Here is a 14,220-nt window from a genome sequence, read left to right on the forward strand (position 1 = left end):
TTTCAGAATCCGAGAGACAGAGAGATACAGGGAGAGACAGGGGGGGGAGAGAGAGACAGACACAGAGGGAGAGAGACAGAAAGAGGTGCAGAGACAGAGAGAGACAGAAAGAGAGACAGAGGGAGAGAGGGAGAGACAGAGAGAAAGAGAGAGATAGAGAGAGAGAGACAGAGTGAGAGAGAGACAAGTCAAGTCAAGTTTATTTGTCACATACTGTACACATACGAGATGTGCAGTGAAATGAAAAGTGGCAATGCTCGTGGTCTTTGTGCAGAAAGACAAACAAACAAACAACCAAACAAACTACAAACAGAATGTAACAGAATCACATATTCTTTTACATATTAAATATTGTGGGCGGAAGGAAAAAGGGAAAAAAAGTAGCAATTTTTTTTTAAAAAGCAGTAGAGTGGTACAGTAAAAGTTAGTCCCTGGTGAGATAGGAGTTTACAGTCCTAATGGCCTCTGGGAAGAAACTCCTTCTCAACCTCTCCGTTCTCACAGCATGGCAACGGAGGAGTTTGCCTGACCGTAGCAGCTAGAACAGTCCGTATCAGGGGTGGAAGGGGTCTCCCATGATTTTATTGGCTTTGGAGTTGCACCTCCTGATGTATAGTTCCTGCAGGGAGGCGAGTGAAGTTCCCATAGTGCGTTCGACCGAAGGCATTACTCTCTGCAGAGCCTTCTTGTCCTGGGCAGAGTAATTCCCAAACCAGATTGTAATATTTCCGGACAAGATGCTTTCCACAGCCGCTGAGTAGAAGCACTGGAGGATCCTCGGAGACACTCTGAATTTCCTCAACTGCCTTAGGTGGTAAAGGCGCTGCCTTGCCTTACTCACGAGTGCTGCGGCTTGTGATGTCCATGTAATATCCTCAGAGGTGTGGACTCCCAGATATTTAAAACAGCTCACCTTATCCACAGTATCCCCATTTATCCTCAATGGTGTGTACGTCCTCGGATGATGTGCCCTCCTAAAGTCCACGATCAGCTCCCTAGTTTTTTTGATGTTCAAGAGGAGGCTGTTGTCCTGACACCAGAGTGCCAGATCAGCCACCTCCTCCCGGTAGGCCTTCTCATTGTTGTCTGGGATCAGGCCCACCACCACAGTGTCATCAGCAAACTTGATTATTGAATTGGAGCTGAACCTGGCCACACAGTCATGTGTGTACAGGGAGTACAATAGGGGGCTGAGGATGCAACTCTGGGGCGATCCTGTGCTCAGGGTGAGTGACTTTGATGTATTCCCTTCCATCTTGATTACCTGGGGCCTGGCGGTGAGAAAGTCCAGGACCCAGGCGCACAGGGGGTTGTTGAGCCCTAATTCCAGTAGCTTCTCGGCCAGTCTGGTGGGGACTATCGTGTTGAAGGCTGAACTGAAGTCTATGAACAGCATCCTCACGTAGCCCCCCTTCTGGCTGCCAAGATGAGAGAGAGCGGTGTGCAAAACCTGGGAGACTGCATCGTCCTTGGATCTGTTCGGACGGTATGCGAAATGTAATGGCTCCATGTTGCGAGGGAGGAAGGCGCAGATGTGTTTCTTCACCAGCCTCTCAAAGCATTTCATGACTACCGAGGTGAGGGCCACCGGACGGTAGTCATTCAGACAGGCTGGGGAGGCATTATTTGGTACCGGTACAATGATGGATTTTTTGAAGCAGGCAGGGACCACGGACTTGTCCAGGGAGAGGTTGACAGAGAGCGAGACAGATGGAGAGAGGAGAGAGACAAACCGAGAGGGAGAGAGACAGAGAAAGAGATGCAGAGACAGAGAGAGAGAAACAAAGAGACATAGCGAGAGACATACAGATGGGAAAGAGACAGAGAGAGAGAGTCAGAGGGTGAGAGAGAGAGATGCAGAGAGAGGGTGAGAGAGGGAGAGAGAGAGAGGGACGGAGCGAGAGATAGATAAGAGAGAGAGAGAGAGACAGAGAGAGAGACAGAGAGAGAGACAGAGAGACAGAGAGACAGAGAGAGAGTTCACGGAACTTAAACACGCGCAGGCTAAGCAACTCTACTAGCTGAAAGAGGACTTCAAACAGCTGAGAACGAAAAATGAGACTACCACCTCCGAGATGAAGAGAACCCTGGAAGAGCTGAAACAAGAAAACTGTGCACTCCATGCCCAAATAGCCAAAATGAAGGAGGATGTGAATAAGCAGGGGTAATAATTTGTCAAGCAGCTCCAGAATGTCAGGGACAATCATCCAGAAGTCCCAAAAAAGACACATGAAAAAACACACAGAGCCCAGCTGCTGCTCGCTTTCCCATGCCTGCTCCGACCTCTCTGAGCTGCACTCAGCCCACCAATACACCATTAGTGGACACCCCTTCTGTTACACAGCTTGCCCCAGGTACACAGTCAACAGGCAACCCTCACCCTAGCCTCACCCAACTTCCTGCCCCCCGGTCTGAAGAGCAAAACCTCGAGGTGGTCCTACTGACTGATTCCAACGGGAAGTTTCTGGGCCCCCAGAGGCTGTTACCAGGTCGCCAGGTATTAGTCAAAAGGTGCAGCATCACAGACCAGGCAATGAGGGTTCTGAGCAAAGACACCATCGGGAGCCCTCAACACCTTGTGATCCATAAAGGCACGAATGACTTGCCTGTACTGGCTTACGCCATCGTACTGCTGGGGCAATAAGAGGATGGCAGAAAAGGCCAGCAAGGAATTCCCTGAATCGAGGATTGTGATCTCTACCCTGCTGCCCAGGACGGATACGCCACCCCATGTGATTCACGATACCAACATGGAGATCAGCAGAGGATGTGTCGCCCTTCCTAATGTCCAATTGGCTCACCACCCGACCATCGGTACATGGGACCTCCATGATGGAATACATCTAAACAGACAGGGCGTGATGGTCTTCGCAAAGAACCTCAAATATACTGCCCTGGGACGTAACCTTCCCACCCTCTCGGTCAATGGGAATCCAAGAGGCCAATCTGGATTTCCTCCCCCCCACCATGTAAGGACCACCTGCCAAACTGCGAGGAGACAGAACAGCCCAGCCAGGATCGCCATTGCCCCCAGCTCATCACTCCAGCCACAGCCGCGGACCACCTCGGAGATGGGAGAGATCAGGCACCTGCTGCACACTCTATGTTCCCACCTCCTATGGTGACAAAGGATACAAATATATAAACAGTCCCTTCCGAGTGAGTGATAAAAACAGCATATGATTGCACTGAATTAGTTCTGTTGATATTGTTGATATATAATAGTACTGTTGATATTGATTATTAATATAGTTATTATTACTAGGTGGCAGTACGAGTCTGCCTTACCATGGCATTCAAAACTTTACCTAACATTCCCCAACTATAGAAAAAACTAATGTTTTTGCACCTGTCCCACAAAATAGGTTTTATTTAAACTAAAAAAGAAGAGAATATAAATACAAAATAAATGAGTTCATTGCATATAGGCTGCTGGAATATCAAGGGTCTCAACTCTTCAACCTTTGGGATGAAGACTGGGAACCCTGAGTTCCTAAAGTCTATCGAAGACACTGATATAATGATATTAACAGAAACATGGTATCGAAAGGATACATTCATTCACTGTCCCTCAGGGTACCATGAAGTCATGGCGCCCTCAGTAAAAACTACTGATAGACATAAGGGCAGAACCTCTGGGGGGGTCTTGGTGTGGTACAAAGAAGAACTAGACAGTCACATTACATCAATAAAACAGAAGAAATCACATATATGGTTGAAATTAGATTTTTAAAAATGGAATAATTGGAAAAGATCTATATCTATGTGCCGCCTACATACCCCCAACAGAATCGCCATATTTTGAAGAGGATATATTTGAAACTCTCCACATGGAAATCAATCATTTCCAGGCCCAGGGAAATGTTCTACTATGTGGAGACCTGAATGCAAGGACCGGATGTGAACCCGATTCCATAGACCCACAGGGCAACAACCATGTGTTCGGTCAAACCCCCTTGTATGTCACACCAACTATCATTAACCGAAACAACCCTGACTGTGAAATAAATAAAAGTGGTAGAGAGGTAGTGCATCTCTGTTGAGCCTTGGGCCTGTACATAGTTAATGGTAGGCTCAGAGGGGACTCGCTGGGAAGGTTTACATATTACTCAGCTCTTGGGTCTAGCGTGGTAGACTATGCAATTACTGACATAGACCCCTGCACTATCAGTGCATTCACTGTGAGGCAGCAGTCCCCTCTCTCAGACCATAGTCAAATCAATGTGTACCTAAAACTTCCTGTTCAAACTAAAGATGTAAAAAAGGAACCCAGTAAGCTGTATAAGCTAAATCAGACTTACAAATGGGCTACAGATGGTGGAGATAAATTCATCATGGCCCTGAACTCACCCGATCTCACAAATAAAATACTGGAATTCAAGACAAACCCATATGAGACTACTAGAGATGGTGTAAACATGGCTATAAGTGACATTAATATGGTCTTTCACAAAGCAGCCATCAAAGCTGACCTTGTGAAACAGAAGAGAAAAATTATCAAAAAACACAACCATGAAAAATGGTTCGACCATGAGTGTAAAAGTGTCAGAAAAGACCTGAGGAAAATATCGAACCAAAAACACCGTCAACCAAACCACCCAGACTTACGTATTAGATTTAAAGAAACTCTTAATAGGTATTGAATTGAATTGAATTGAATTTCCTTTATTGCCTGCAATCATACATACAATAATACAATAATAAACAACAGAACAGACAGTAAACACAAATTAACATCCACCACAGTGAGCCCACCAAGCACCTCCTCACTGTGATGGAGGCAAAAATCTTAGGGCTGCAGTCTCTTCCCTCCTCTTCTCCCTCTGCGCCGCGGCTCACCGAGCTCCACGAACGGGCCGGCTCAGACACCGCGGCCCGGGGTGGTCGAAGCTGCCGCCCTCCAGTCCAGCGGACGCTGCTGTTGACGACGTCGTCCACTGGCCCGTGGCCGAACCACGGACTCAGGTCACCGCCGCCAGAACGCCGTCTCAGCCACCGGAGCACCGTTCCACCCTCGAGCTGGGCCGCCCCGACAGGAGCGCCATTTCCCTCGAGGTGGGCCGCCCCGACGGGAGTGCCGTTTCCCTCGGGCTGGGCCGCCCTCACGGGAGCGCCGTTTCCCTCGGGCTGGGCCGCCCACACGGGAGCGCCGTTTCCCTCGAGCTGGGCCGCCCTCACGAGAGCGTCTCAGTCCCGCGCCAGGCCGCCCTCATGGGAGCATCACAGCCCCTCACGGGAGTGCCGTTCCAGCCCCGAGCCGGACCGCCTTCACGGGAGCGAGCCCAGGGCGAGTCCTGACAGGCACTGCCTCCGGAGCCTCGAGGTCGCCAGCTCCGCCATTAGGCCTCAGCACAGACGGAGGCAGAAAAGGGGATACGACAAAAAAGTCGCATTCCCCCGAAGGAAGAGACAGCAAGCACTGTTTCAACCCCACCCCCACCCCCCCCCCACACACACATAAACACAACCTAAAAACCAAAAACTTAGCTACACAAAACGAAAAAAAACCCCACAAAAATGTAAAAACAAAAGGACAGCAGGCGAGCCGCAGCCATTCAACAGCGCCGCCACTTCCGGACACACTATTAGGAACAAAAGACAAAATTACACTCACAAGAGACTTGAAGAAATTGAAAATTCCATAAATCAAAACCAATGTTGGGATATGTGGAATAACTTGAGCACAACAAAACTACAAACACCACCAATTCAAGACGGTGATATCTGGAGAGCAGACTTCAAAAATCTATATAAAGACATCACAATAAATAAATTAAACTCAAATTATTCCCATATCAAAGAAAAACTCCAAGCACTAGAAACAATAATTAAATATTATCAAAACCCTCTTGATTCCCCAATTACTTTGGAAGAACTGGCCATAAAAATAACATCTCTTCACTCAAAGAAAGCCTGTGGTCCAGACAGCATTAAAAATGAAATGCTCAAGTACAGTAGCTGCCTAGGGAAGTTATTCTGCAGTATCATAAATAACAGAATGCAGGATTTCCTTAACAAACACAACATTCTCAGTAATAACCAAATTGGCTTCCTCCCAAAACACCGTACCACTGACCACATTTATACCCTCCACCCTCTCATTGAAAAATATGTACACCAAACGAAAAATGGGAAAATATTTGCCTGTTTTATTGACTTTGAGAAAGCATTTGACTCTATTTGGCATGAAGGGCTCTATTACAAACTCCTCGGCTGTGGTATAGGAGGAAAGGTATATGACCTTATCAAATCAATGTATCTGAATAATAAATGTGGCGTTAAAATTGGGGACAAACGCACTGATCTCTTCGCCCAGAGAAGAGGCGTCCGGCAAGGCTGCAATCTGAGCCCGACACTGTTTAATATATATATCAACGATTTGGCAGTAAAGCTGGACCAGAGCACAGCGCCGGGCCTCTGTCTTCTGGACGGAGAGGTAAAATCCCTGTTTTATGCGGATGACATGGTTTTGCTGTCCCCCACAGAACAGGGACTGCAGCAACAGTTGGACCTACTTGATGAGTACTGCCAAAATTGGGCCCTGGCAGTAAATCTAAAGAAAACCAACATCATCATTTTTCAGAAAAGACCCAGATATCAGGAAGATAAATACAAATTTTCTCTCAATGGTATTGTTATTGAACACACTATGAGCTATACTTACCTTGGTCTAACTGTTTCAGCATCAGGGAGCTTCAATATGGCAGTGAATGCACTAAAAGAGAAAGCTCGAAGAGCTCTGCATGCAATAAAGAGAAGATTCTACAACATCCAAATCCTAATTAAAATCTGGCTTAAAATATTTAACATTATAATCCAGCGCTTTATGGTAGTGAAGTATGGGGTCACCATAGTTATAGTAAATGGGAAAAACATACAACGGAGGCCCTGCATGCGGAATATTGTCGGAACACCAAAGGAAAACACCAACAAACGCATGTAGGGCGTAATTAGGCAAATACCCACTGATAATAAATATCCAGAAAAGAGCACTAAATTTTTGGAATCACCTTAAATAGAAACATAGAAAATAGGTGCAGGAGTAGGCCATTCGGCCCTTCGAGCCTGCACCGCCATTCAATGTGATCATGGCTGATCATCCAACTCAGTATCCTGTACCTGCCTTCTCTCCATACCCCCTGATCCCTTTAGCCACAAGGGCAACATCTAACTCCCTCTTAAATATAGCCAATGAACTGGTTATATTTACCCCCCCTAAATCTAGCCCCCCAGATACCCTCCAGTTTAAAGCCCTTCAAACACAAGAGGGGAGCCCAGAAAAGAGTTCCCTGTGACAGTTGGTACTGAGACTAACTACCCCTATTCAGTTAAACCCTACCCAGTTAAACCCTGACCGGCCTCAGGTCAATATTGACCCCCAATCACCAGTTAGAGTGAACCAAATTATCAAACAATGTAAAGAAACGTATTTGGAACATTGGGATAAAGAAACCAAAAGCCAAAGCAGATTATAATGTTACCGTGCCATAAAGAGAGATTATAAATTGGCAGACTATCTCTCAACTGTTAGAGACATAAAGCAGAGACAGACCCTCACCAAATACAGGTTAAGTGACCACTATTTGGCAGTTGAAAAAGGAAGACAGAAGAGATTCTGGCAACCAAGAGAAAACAGAATATGCAGCCACTGTTTGACAGATGAGGTTGGAACAGAGGTGCACTTCCTCCTAAAATGCAAAAAAATTGACAAAACAAGGAAAGCATTCTTTGACAAACTTGTGGCAACCCCTGATTTTAAAGAACTAGATGATACATCAAAACTAAGAATAATCCTTGGCGAAGGAAATAGGGCACATCTTGGTGCACAATACGTAACAGAACGCCATAACCTGAGAGACGGTGAATGACCAACATGCACATATGTACGCACATACTAATTGACATTAACTGACACTAAGAAATTAATATTGAATTGCTAAACTTGCTATTGTGTTGTACTGCTTACAGCTGCAAGAACGTGTAGCAATCACTAAAGGGCTATAGGCCTATTGCGAGTTTATGTACAGGGACATATCTATCCATGCACTGTATACTTGTATTTATACTTATGCATTTTAAATATGTATGTCATGTTTTATACTTTGGCAATATAACAATGTGTTTTTTTATCATGCCAATAAAGTTTTTAAATTGAATTGAACATTGAAATTGAGAGAGGCAGACACAGAGAGAGACAGTGAGAGAGACAGAGAGAGAGACAGAGAGAGAGACTGAGAGGGAGAGACAAAGAGAGAGACAGAGAGAGAGAGACAGTGAGATAGAGAGAGGGAGAAAGCGAGACAGTTACAGAGAGAGAGAGAGACAAGAGAGGGACAGAGAGAGAGAGGGAGAGGGAGAGGGAGAGACAGAGAGACAGAGAGAGACAGAGAGAGTGTGCTGGAGTAACTGCATGCCAAGCAGCATCTGTGGAGAAGATAGACACAAAGTGCTGGAGTAACTCAGCGGGACAGACAGCATCCGTGGAGAGAAGTAGTGGGTGACATTTTGGGTCGAGACCCTTCTTTGGTTTGATTTAGTTAAGAGATGCAGCGCAGAAACAGGTCTTTTGGCCCGCAGAGTCCGCGCCGACCAGCGATCACCCTGTACACTAGAACGATCCCGCGCACATTAGGGACAATTTAACAATTTTGCGGAGGCCGATTAATCTACAACCCTGAACGTCTTTGAAATGTTGGAGGAAACCTGGAGTAAAATCCCACGCAGGTCAAGGGGAGAACGTACAAACTCCACACAGACAGCACCCATAGTCGGGATCGAGCCCGGGTCTCTGGCGGTGAGGCAGCAACTGTACCACTGCGCCACTGTGCCACACAGAATTATATAACGGTTTCCTCCACCATTAACGCACCCAATATGTGCTAGTAATGTCCTGTTTGCCAGCTTGTTGACCCTCTGTGTGCCCTTCCTGCAGGGTTTAGGAGCTGTTGCTCTGGACGACGAGACAGTGCCGGTGAGCCCCCCCCATCTGCTCGGTGTGCAGGCTTAGCTTCGAGCGGCTGAGCGATGGAGAACCACATGATGGGGCACAACAAGGAGAAGCGTTATGAGTGCGACGTGTGTGGCAAGGCCTGGCAGAAGCCGAGCCAGCTGGAGACCCACCGGTGGGAGCACACAGGAGAACGCCCCTTTGACTGCTCGGAGTGTGGCAAGAGCTTTATCCACTACAACAACCTGCTGCAGCACAACCTTGTGCGCTCCGGCGAGAGGCCTTTCACCTGCTCCGACTGCGGCAAGAGCTTCAAGACGGCGAATCACCTGAAGAGGCACCGGCAGGTGCACACGGGCGAGAAGCCCTATGGCTGCTCCACCTGTGGCAAGAGCTTTGCCCAGTTGTCGGGGCTGTGGGATCACCGGCGGGTGCACAGTAGTGAGCGGCCCTTCACTTGCTCCGACTGCGGCAAAGGCTTCAAGTCATCCAAGCACCTGAAGGTGCACAGGCGCCTGCACGCCAGCGAGCGCCGCTACACCTGCAGCGACTGCGGCAAAGGCTTCACCCAGTCCAACAACCTGCTGTCCCACCAGCGCACCCACACCGGCGAGCGTCTCTATACCTGCGCCAAGTGCGGCAAGGGCTTCACCCGCTCTGACAGCCTGCTGGAGCACCAGCGCACCCACACCGGCGAGCGTCCCTACACCTGCGCCCAGTGCGGCAAAGGCTTTATCCAGTCCAGTCACCTGCTGATGCACCAGCGCACCCACGCCGACGAGCGCCCCTACACCTGCGCCAAGTGCAGCAAGGGCTTCACCCGCTCCAGCAACCTGCTGCTGCACCAGCGCACCCACACCGGCGAGCGTCCCTACACCTGCGCCCAGTGCGGCAAAGGCTTTATCCAGTCCAGTCACCTGCTGATGCACCAGCGAACCCACGCCGACGAGCGCCCCTACACCTGCGCCAAGTGCAGCAAGGGCTTCACCCGCTCCAGCAACCTGCTGCTGCACCAGCGCACCCACAAAGGCGAGCGCCCCTACACCTGCACCCAGTGTGGCAAGGGCTTCACCCAGTCCAACAACCTGCTGTACCACCAGCGCACCCACACCGGCGAGCGCCCCTACACCTGCGTCCAGTGTGGCAAGGGCTTCATCTGCTCCAGCTACCTGCTGAAGCACCAGCGCACCCACACTGGAGAGCGCCCCTACACCTGCGCCCAATGCGACAAGGGCTTCACCCAGTCCGGCACCCTGATCTCCCACCAGCGCACCCACATCAGCGAACATCCCTACACCTGCGCCCAGTGCGGCAAGGGCTTCACCCGCTCCACCTATCTGTTGTCCCACCAGCGGGTGCACGCCGGCGGCCGTCCCGTCCCCAGTGTGGAGAGTGCTTTGCCATGGCCTCCCACTCCCTGTCTTACCAGCGCATGCGCACCAGTGGCCAGCACTACGACTGCCTGTACTGTGGTGAGGGATTTGACAGCCACGCCGGCGAGCAGCTACTCCCACTGTGACAAGTGAGCATGGAGACTGCAGGAGCACCAGCGCATTCACACCAGAGAGAGACCTTATGTGTACGCTAAGTGTGGCAAGGGTTTCACCCACATGTCCAGCCTGTGGCAGCGGTGAGTGTCCCTTCCCCTGCCCGTCCTGTGGTAAGGGCTTCATCCGCATTGACCACCTGCAAGTCCACAACGGCGAGTCCACACCGGCCAGCGACCTTTCACCTGCCTGCTCTGTGGCAAGGCCTTTGCCCGCTTCTCAAGCCAGCTGGCACACCGCCACGTGGATAGGCGCTGTTTAGGTAGACACAAAATGCTGGAAGTAATAGTAGCAATGTTACAAAATTTTGAGATTTAAAAAATCAAGTCTGTAATTTATCCCATCAGATAAAGCATAAAAAGAAGTTTAATTTGACACCTAATTCACTTTAATATCTCATGTATTTAAAAAGATATGGCCATTTTCATACTCGGAAATTAGCATCTTGTTCCCTATTGATTTTCTATGGACGTAACAAAAAAGCTGTGATCGTGGACAGTCAAAAGCCCATAACTTTCTTAAAAATTAAGAGAACTGAATGAAATGTTCAGTTATCATAGATTGAACCATTCTGAAACAAATATAAAATAATCTTACTTGGATGACCTGAAATTAAAGCATATAATTAGTTAGATACCCAAGTGTAGCTAATTTCAAACTTCAATTACTAGATCTAAACATCTATCCATTTCTTAATAAATGATTAACATTTTTAAATAGCCTAAGTGTGCAAATAATATTCATAAATAATTCACAATAAAACATGATTTTAAAATCTCATTTACATTAATTTATAGGCCAAATAGAAGGAATTTACTGTTCAATTGCTGTAAATTAAAGTCCATTTTAAATCAGCTTTCTAGTGGGATCCTGTGAACGCGCTGGTTTAGAACGTTCACATTGCGGTAGATTTGTGCCCTCAAATGCCCAGAAAAATACTGCGGGATATAATGGGCCAAAATGAGCTACTCGCAATATTAAACTTTGTATAAAGGGATCTTAAGAAGCCCTTTTTAATGTAAAAATAAGCTACATACCTTCTGTGGTATGCTCTATGAGACCCTGACGGCTGCCGTTGTTCGCGGGTTTAGAGATTGATTTTTAAACTACTATAACTATTATACGAGGCCTTTAAAACTAATAATAGCTTTTGCGACGGGGTCTTCCAGCGATTTTTCGTTAATAATTAACAAGGCTGAACATCTTCGATTTGAACAGCCTAGAGAAAATCGCGTTTTAAACCCGCCCCCCTCTAAACTGCGCCAAAATCGCGCACACCCGCAGCGACAGATTTTCAGCGACGCTTCAGGTACGCTTTGCAACATACCTAGTAATAGGTAATGTTTCGGATCGTTTCTTCAGTCACCCATTCCTTCTCTCCAGAAATGCTGCCTGTCCCGCTTAGTTACTCCAGCACTTTGTCCGTTTTTGTAAACCAGCATCTGCAGTTCCTTGTTTTTAAACCATTCTGGTTAACCATCTCTGCACCTTCCCCAAAGCCTCCACATCAGTCCTGTAATGGAGTGACCAGAACTGTATGCAATACTCCAAATGCTACCTGACCAATGTCCCTTAAAGCTGCATATATACATTCCTCTCTCTCCCCTCTCGCTCCCCTATCCCCCCCCCACTCATACACAAATTCTCACCACTCCACCCTCTCGTGCCCCCCCCCCCCCTCCTCCTCTCTCTCTCACACACTCCCTCTGTCGCTCCCTGTCTCTCACACACTCCCTCTCCCGCTCCCTCTCTCACACACTCCCTCTCTCGCTACCTGTCTCTCTCACACACACCCTCGACACCCCTTCCCTCCAGTGCCTCTCTCAGGTAGAAATAAATAGCTTCCCCTCTCCCCATGCCTCCTCTGTCCCTCTCCCCCACCCCCTCTCACTGTCCCTCTCTCTCACACCACACACACTCCCTGTCTCTCTTGTTTACACTCTTGCTCTCTCTCACACACTCCATCTCCCTCACACATGCACCGCTCTCTTGCTGTCTCACACACAACCTCTCTCGCGCACAATGTAGATTTGCCTATAAAACAGAAAGCAGTCAAATTTGAAAGAGAATTGTCCCAGCAGAATAAAGTGGGAAAATCTTAGAAGCTTGGTTCATACTAATCATTGAAACAATGTATTAACAATGTATTAACATAGAGATGTATTGTCTGGGCACAGCACCATATTAGATATCTGTCTGAACTGCCTGTCCTAGCTAAGGACAAGGTAGTGGCTTTCATCCAAGTCTTACAAGCTTGTTTTAGTTCACAGACGGATGCCCATTCTGGAACCAAGGTGGAAGTCATTTTAAAACAAAATGGAGTACAGCTTCCGGAATGGGCAGCTGTACATGTGCCAAGATTTGAGAATAAGGCTGACATTGCAAATATATGGGTCCAGCCTCCCTTGTTTCCCTTAGGCTACCGATCTTTCACTCAGGTTTAGAAGGTGTGTTTTTTTTATAAGAAAATGTATTACTCTAACTTTCCTTTGATCTTTGAGTGGAGCCCGAGAAGCACTGAGCAACGTGTGTGCTCTTTGTAGACCTCGCCACTCCCTTCTGAGAAATCGAATAAAGATTGCTTTTGTTTACCTTTAACAATTTTGTTGCTGTCTGCTTTCTTTAAGAGACGAACTTTGACAACTGTGTTCCCTGGAATTCTTCAGAATTCAGGTTGTACTATCAATAATGAAAAGAAATTCCAACCATCTCTAGAAATTATAAGAAATTATTCTTGCCTCTGCATATCGGTAGCCGTAGGGCAGTCAGACACCTGCCCACTACTTCAAAGATAGTTCCTGCACTTGGCGACATTGTTTGGCCGCTGTTGTATTTTCTTTATTTCATGGACTTAATTAGATTAGGAAATGTTTCCTTTCCTACAAGGGTCTTTCCTCTGAGGAGTTTCTACAGCAACATGCCCACTCTTGTCTTGATGGAGACTGACGATTTGTACTGCAAGGTATGACAGACAAATAATGGATTAGCTGTACAAAAGAAAGTCTTGACGCATTTGTGCCTTACCTAACAAATAAAGCAAGTTTTTCCTGACCTCACTGTGTTCTTCGGAATCACCCCATGAATCACCCCATGTGGGTGTCGGGGGGAGGATCACCCCAGTTTGTGGGTCCGGGGGGGGTGAATCACCCAGTGTGTGGATTGGGGGGGGGGGGGGTGAATCAGCCTGGTGCCGGTGCCGGTGCAGCGCGGTCAGTGACTCTGGGTGGGTGGAGTGACCAGACTGTCCCCAACTCTGCTGCAGCTGATGGGGATGTTGCCGCGTTTATGGTACCATGAGTCCGCTGCCCAGAGCCGCGGCCCTGCTCCACCTGGCCCTGTGTGTGCGTGCGCTGCCAACCCTCAGCCCGTGACAGTGCGGTGGGAGCCAGCTTGAGGGAGTAAGGGGGATGGGAGGTAGCCAGCTTGGAGGATTAACGAGTGGGTGGTACTCACCTAGGGGGGGGGGTACCGGATGTGATGTAGCCAGCTTGGGAGATAATGTATGGAGGTGGCCATTCTGGGGAAAATGAGAGATGGGAGGTCGCCTGCTTGGGGGAATAATGCCCGTGTCCCACTTAGGAAACCTGAACGGAAACCTCTGGTGACCTTGCCCGTGACACAAGGTTTCCAAGAGGTCGCCGGAGATTTTGGTCACTTTCCCTAATAGTCTAATGTGGTTTCTGCGTGGTTGAGGCTTCTTATGGGTTGTTTCGATTGTTTCAACAA

At 48.0% G+C, this 14,220-nt stretch overlaps 1 protein-coding gene across 1 annotated transcript; it reads left to right on the plus strand.

The window, feature by feature from the left end:
- Positions 1-8,971: 8,971 nt before the first annotated feature.
- LOC116991097 (zinc finger protein 239-like) lies at positions 8,972-9,600 on the plus strand (the record flags this gene model as incomplete). The annotated part of the gene is made up of 1 exon (XM_033049449.1): positions 8,972-9,600. A coding segment is annotated over exon 1 (576 nt), but the record flags the coding sequence as incomplete, so codon positions are not given.
- Between the last annotated feature and the right edge of the window lie 4,620 nt (positions 9,601-14,220).

Source organism: Amblyraja radiata, chromosome 32 (genome assembly GCF_010909765.2).
Source record: "Amblyraja radiata isolate CabotCenter1 chromosome 32, sAmbRad1.1.pri, whole genome shotgun sequence".
Taxonomy (NCBI): domain Eukaryota; kingdom Metazoa; phylum Chordata; class Chondrichthyes; order Rajiformes; family Rajidae; genus Amblyraja; species Amblyraja radiata.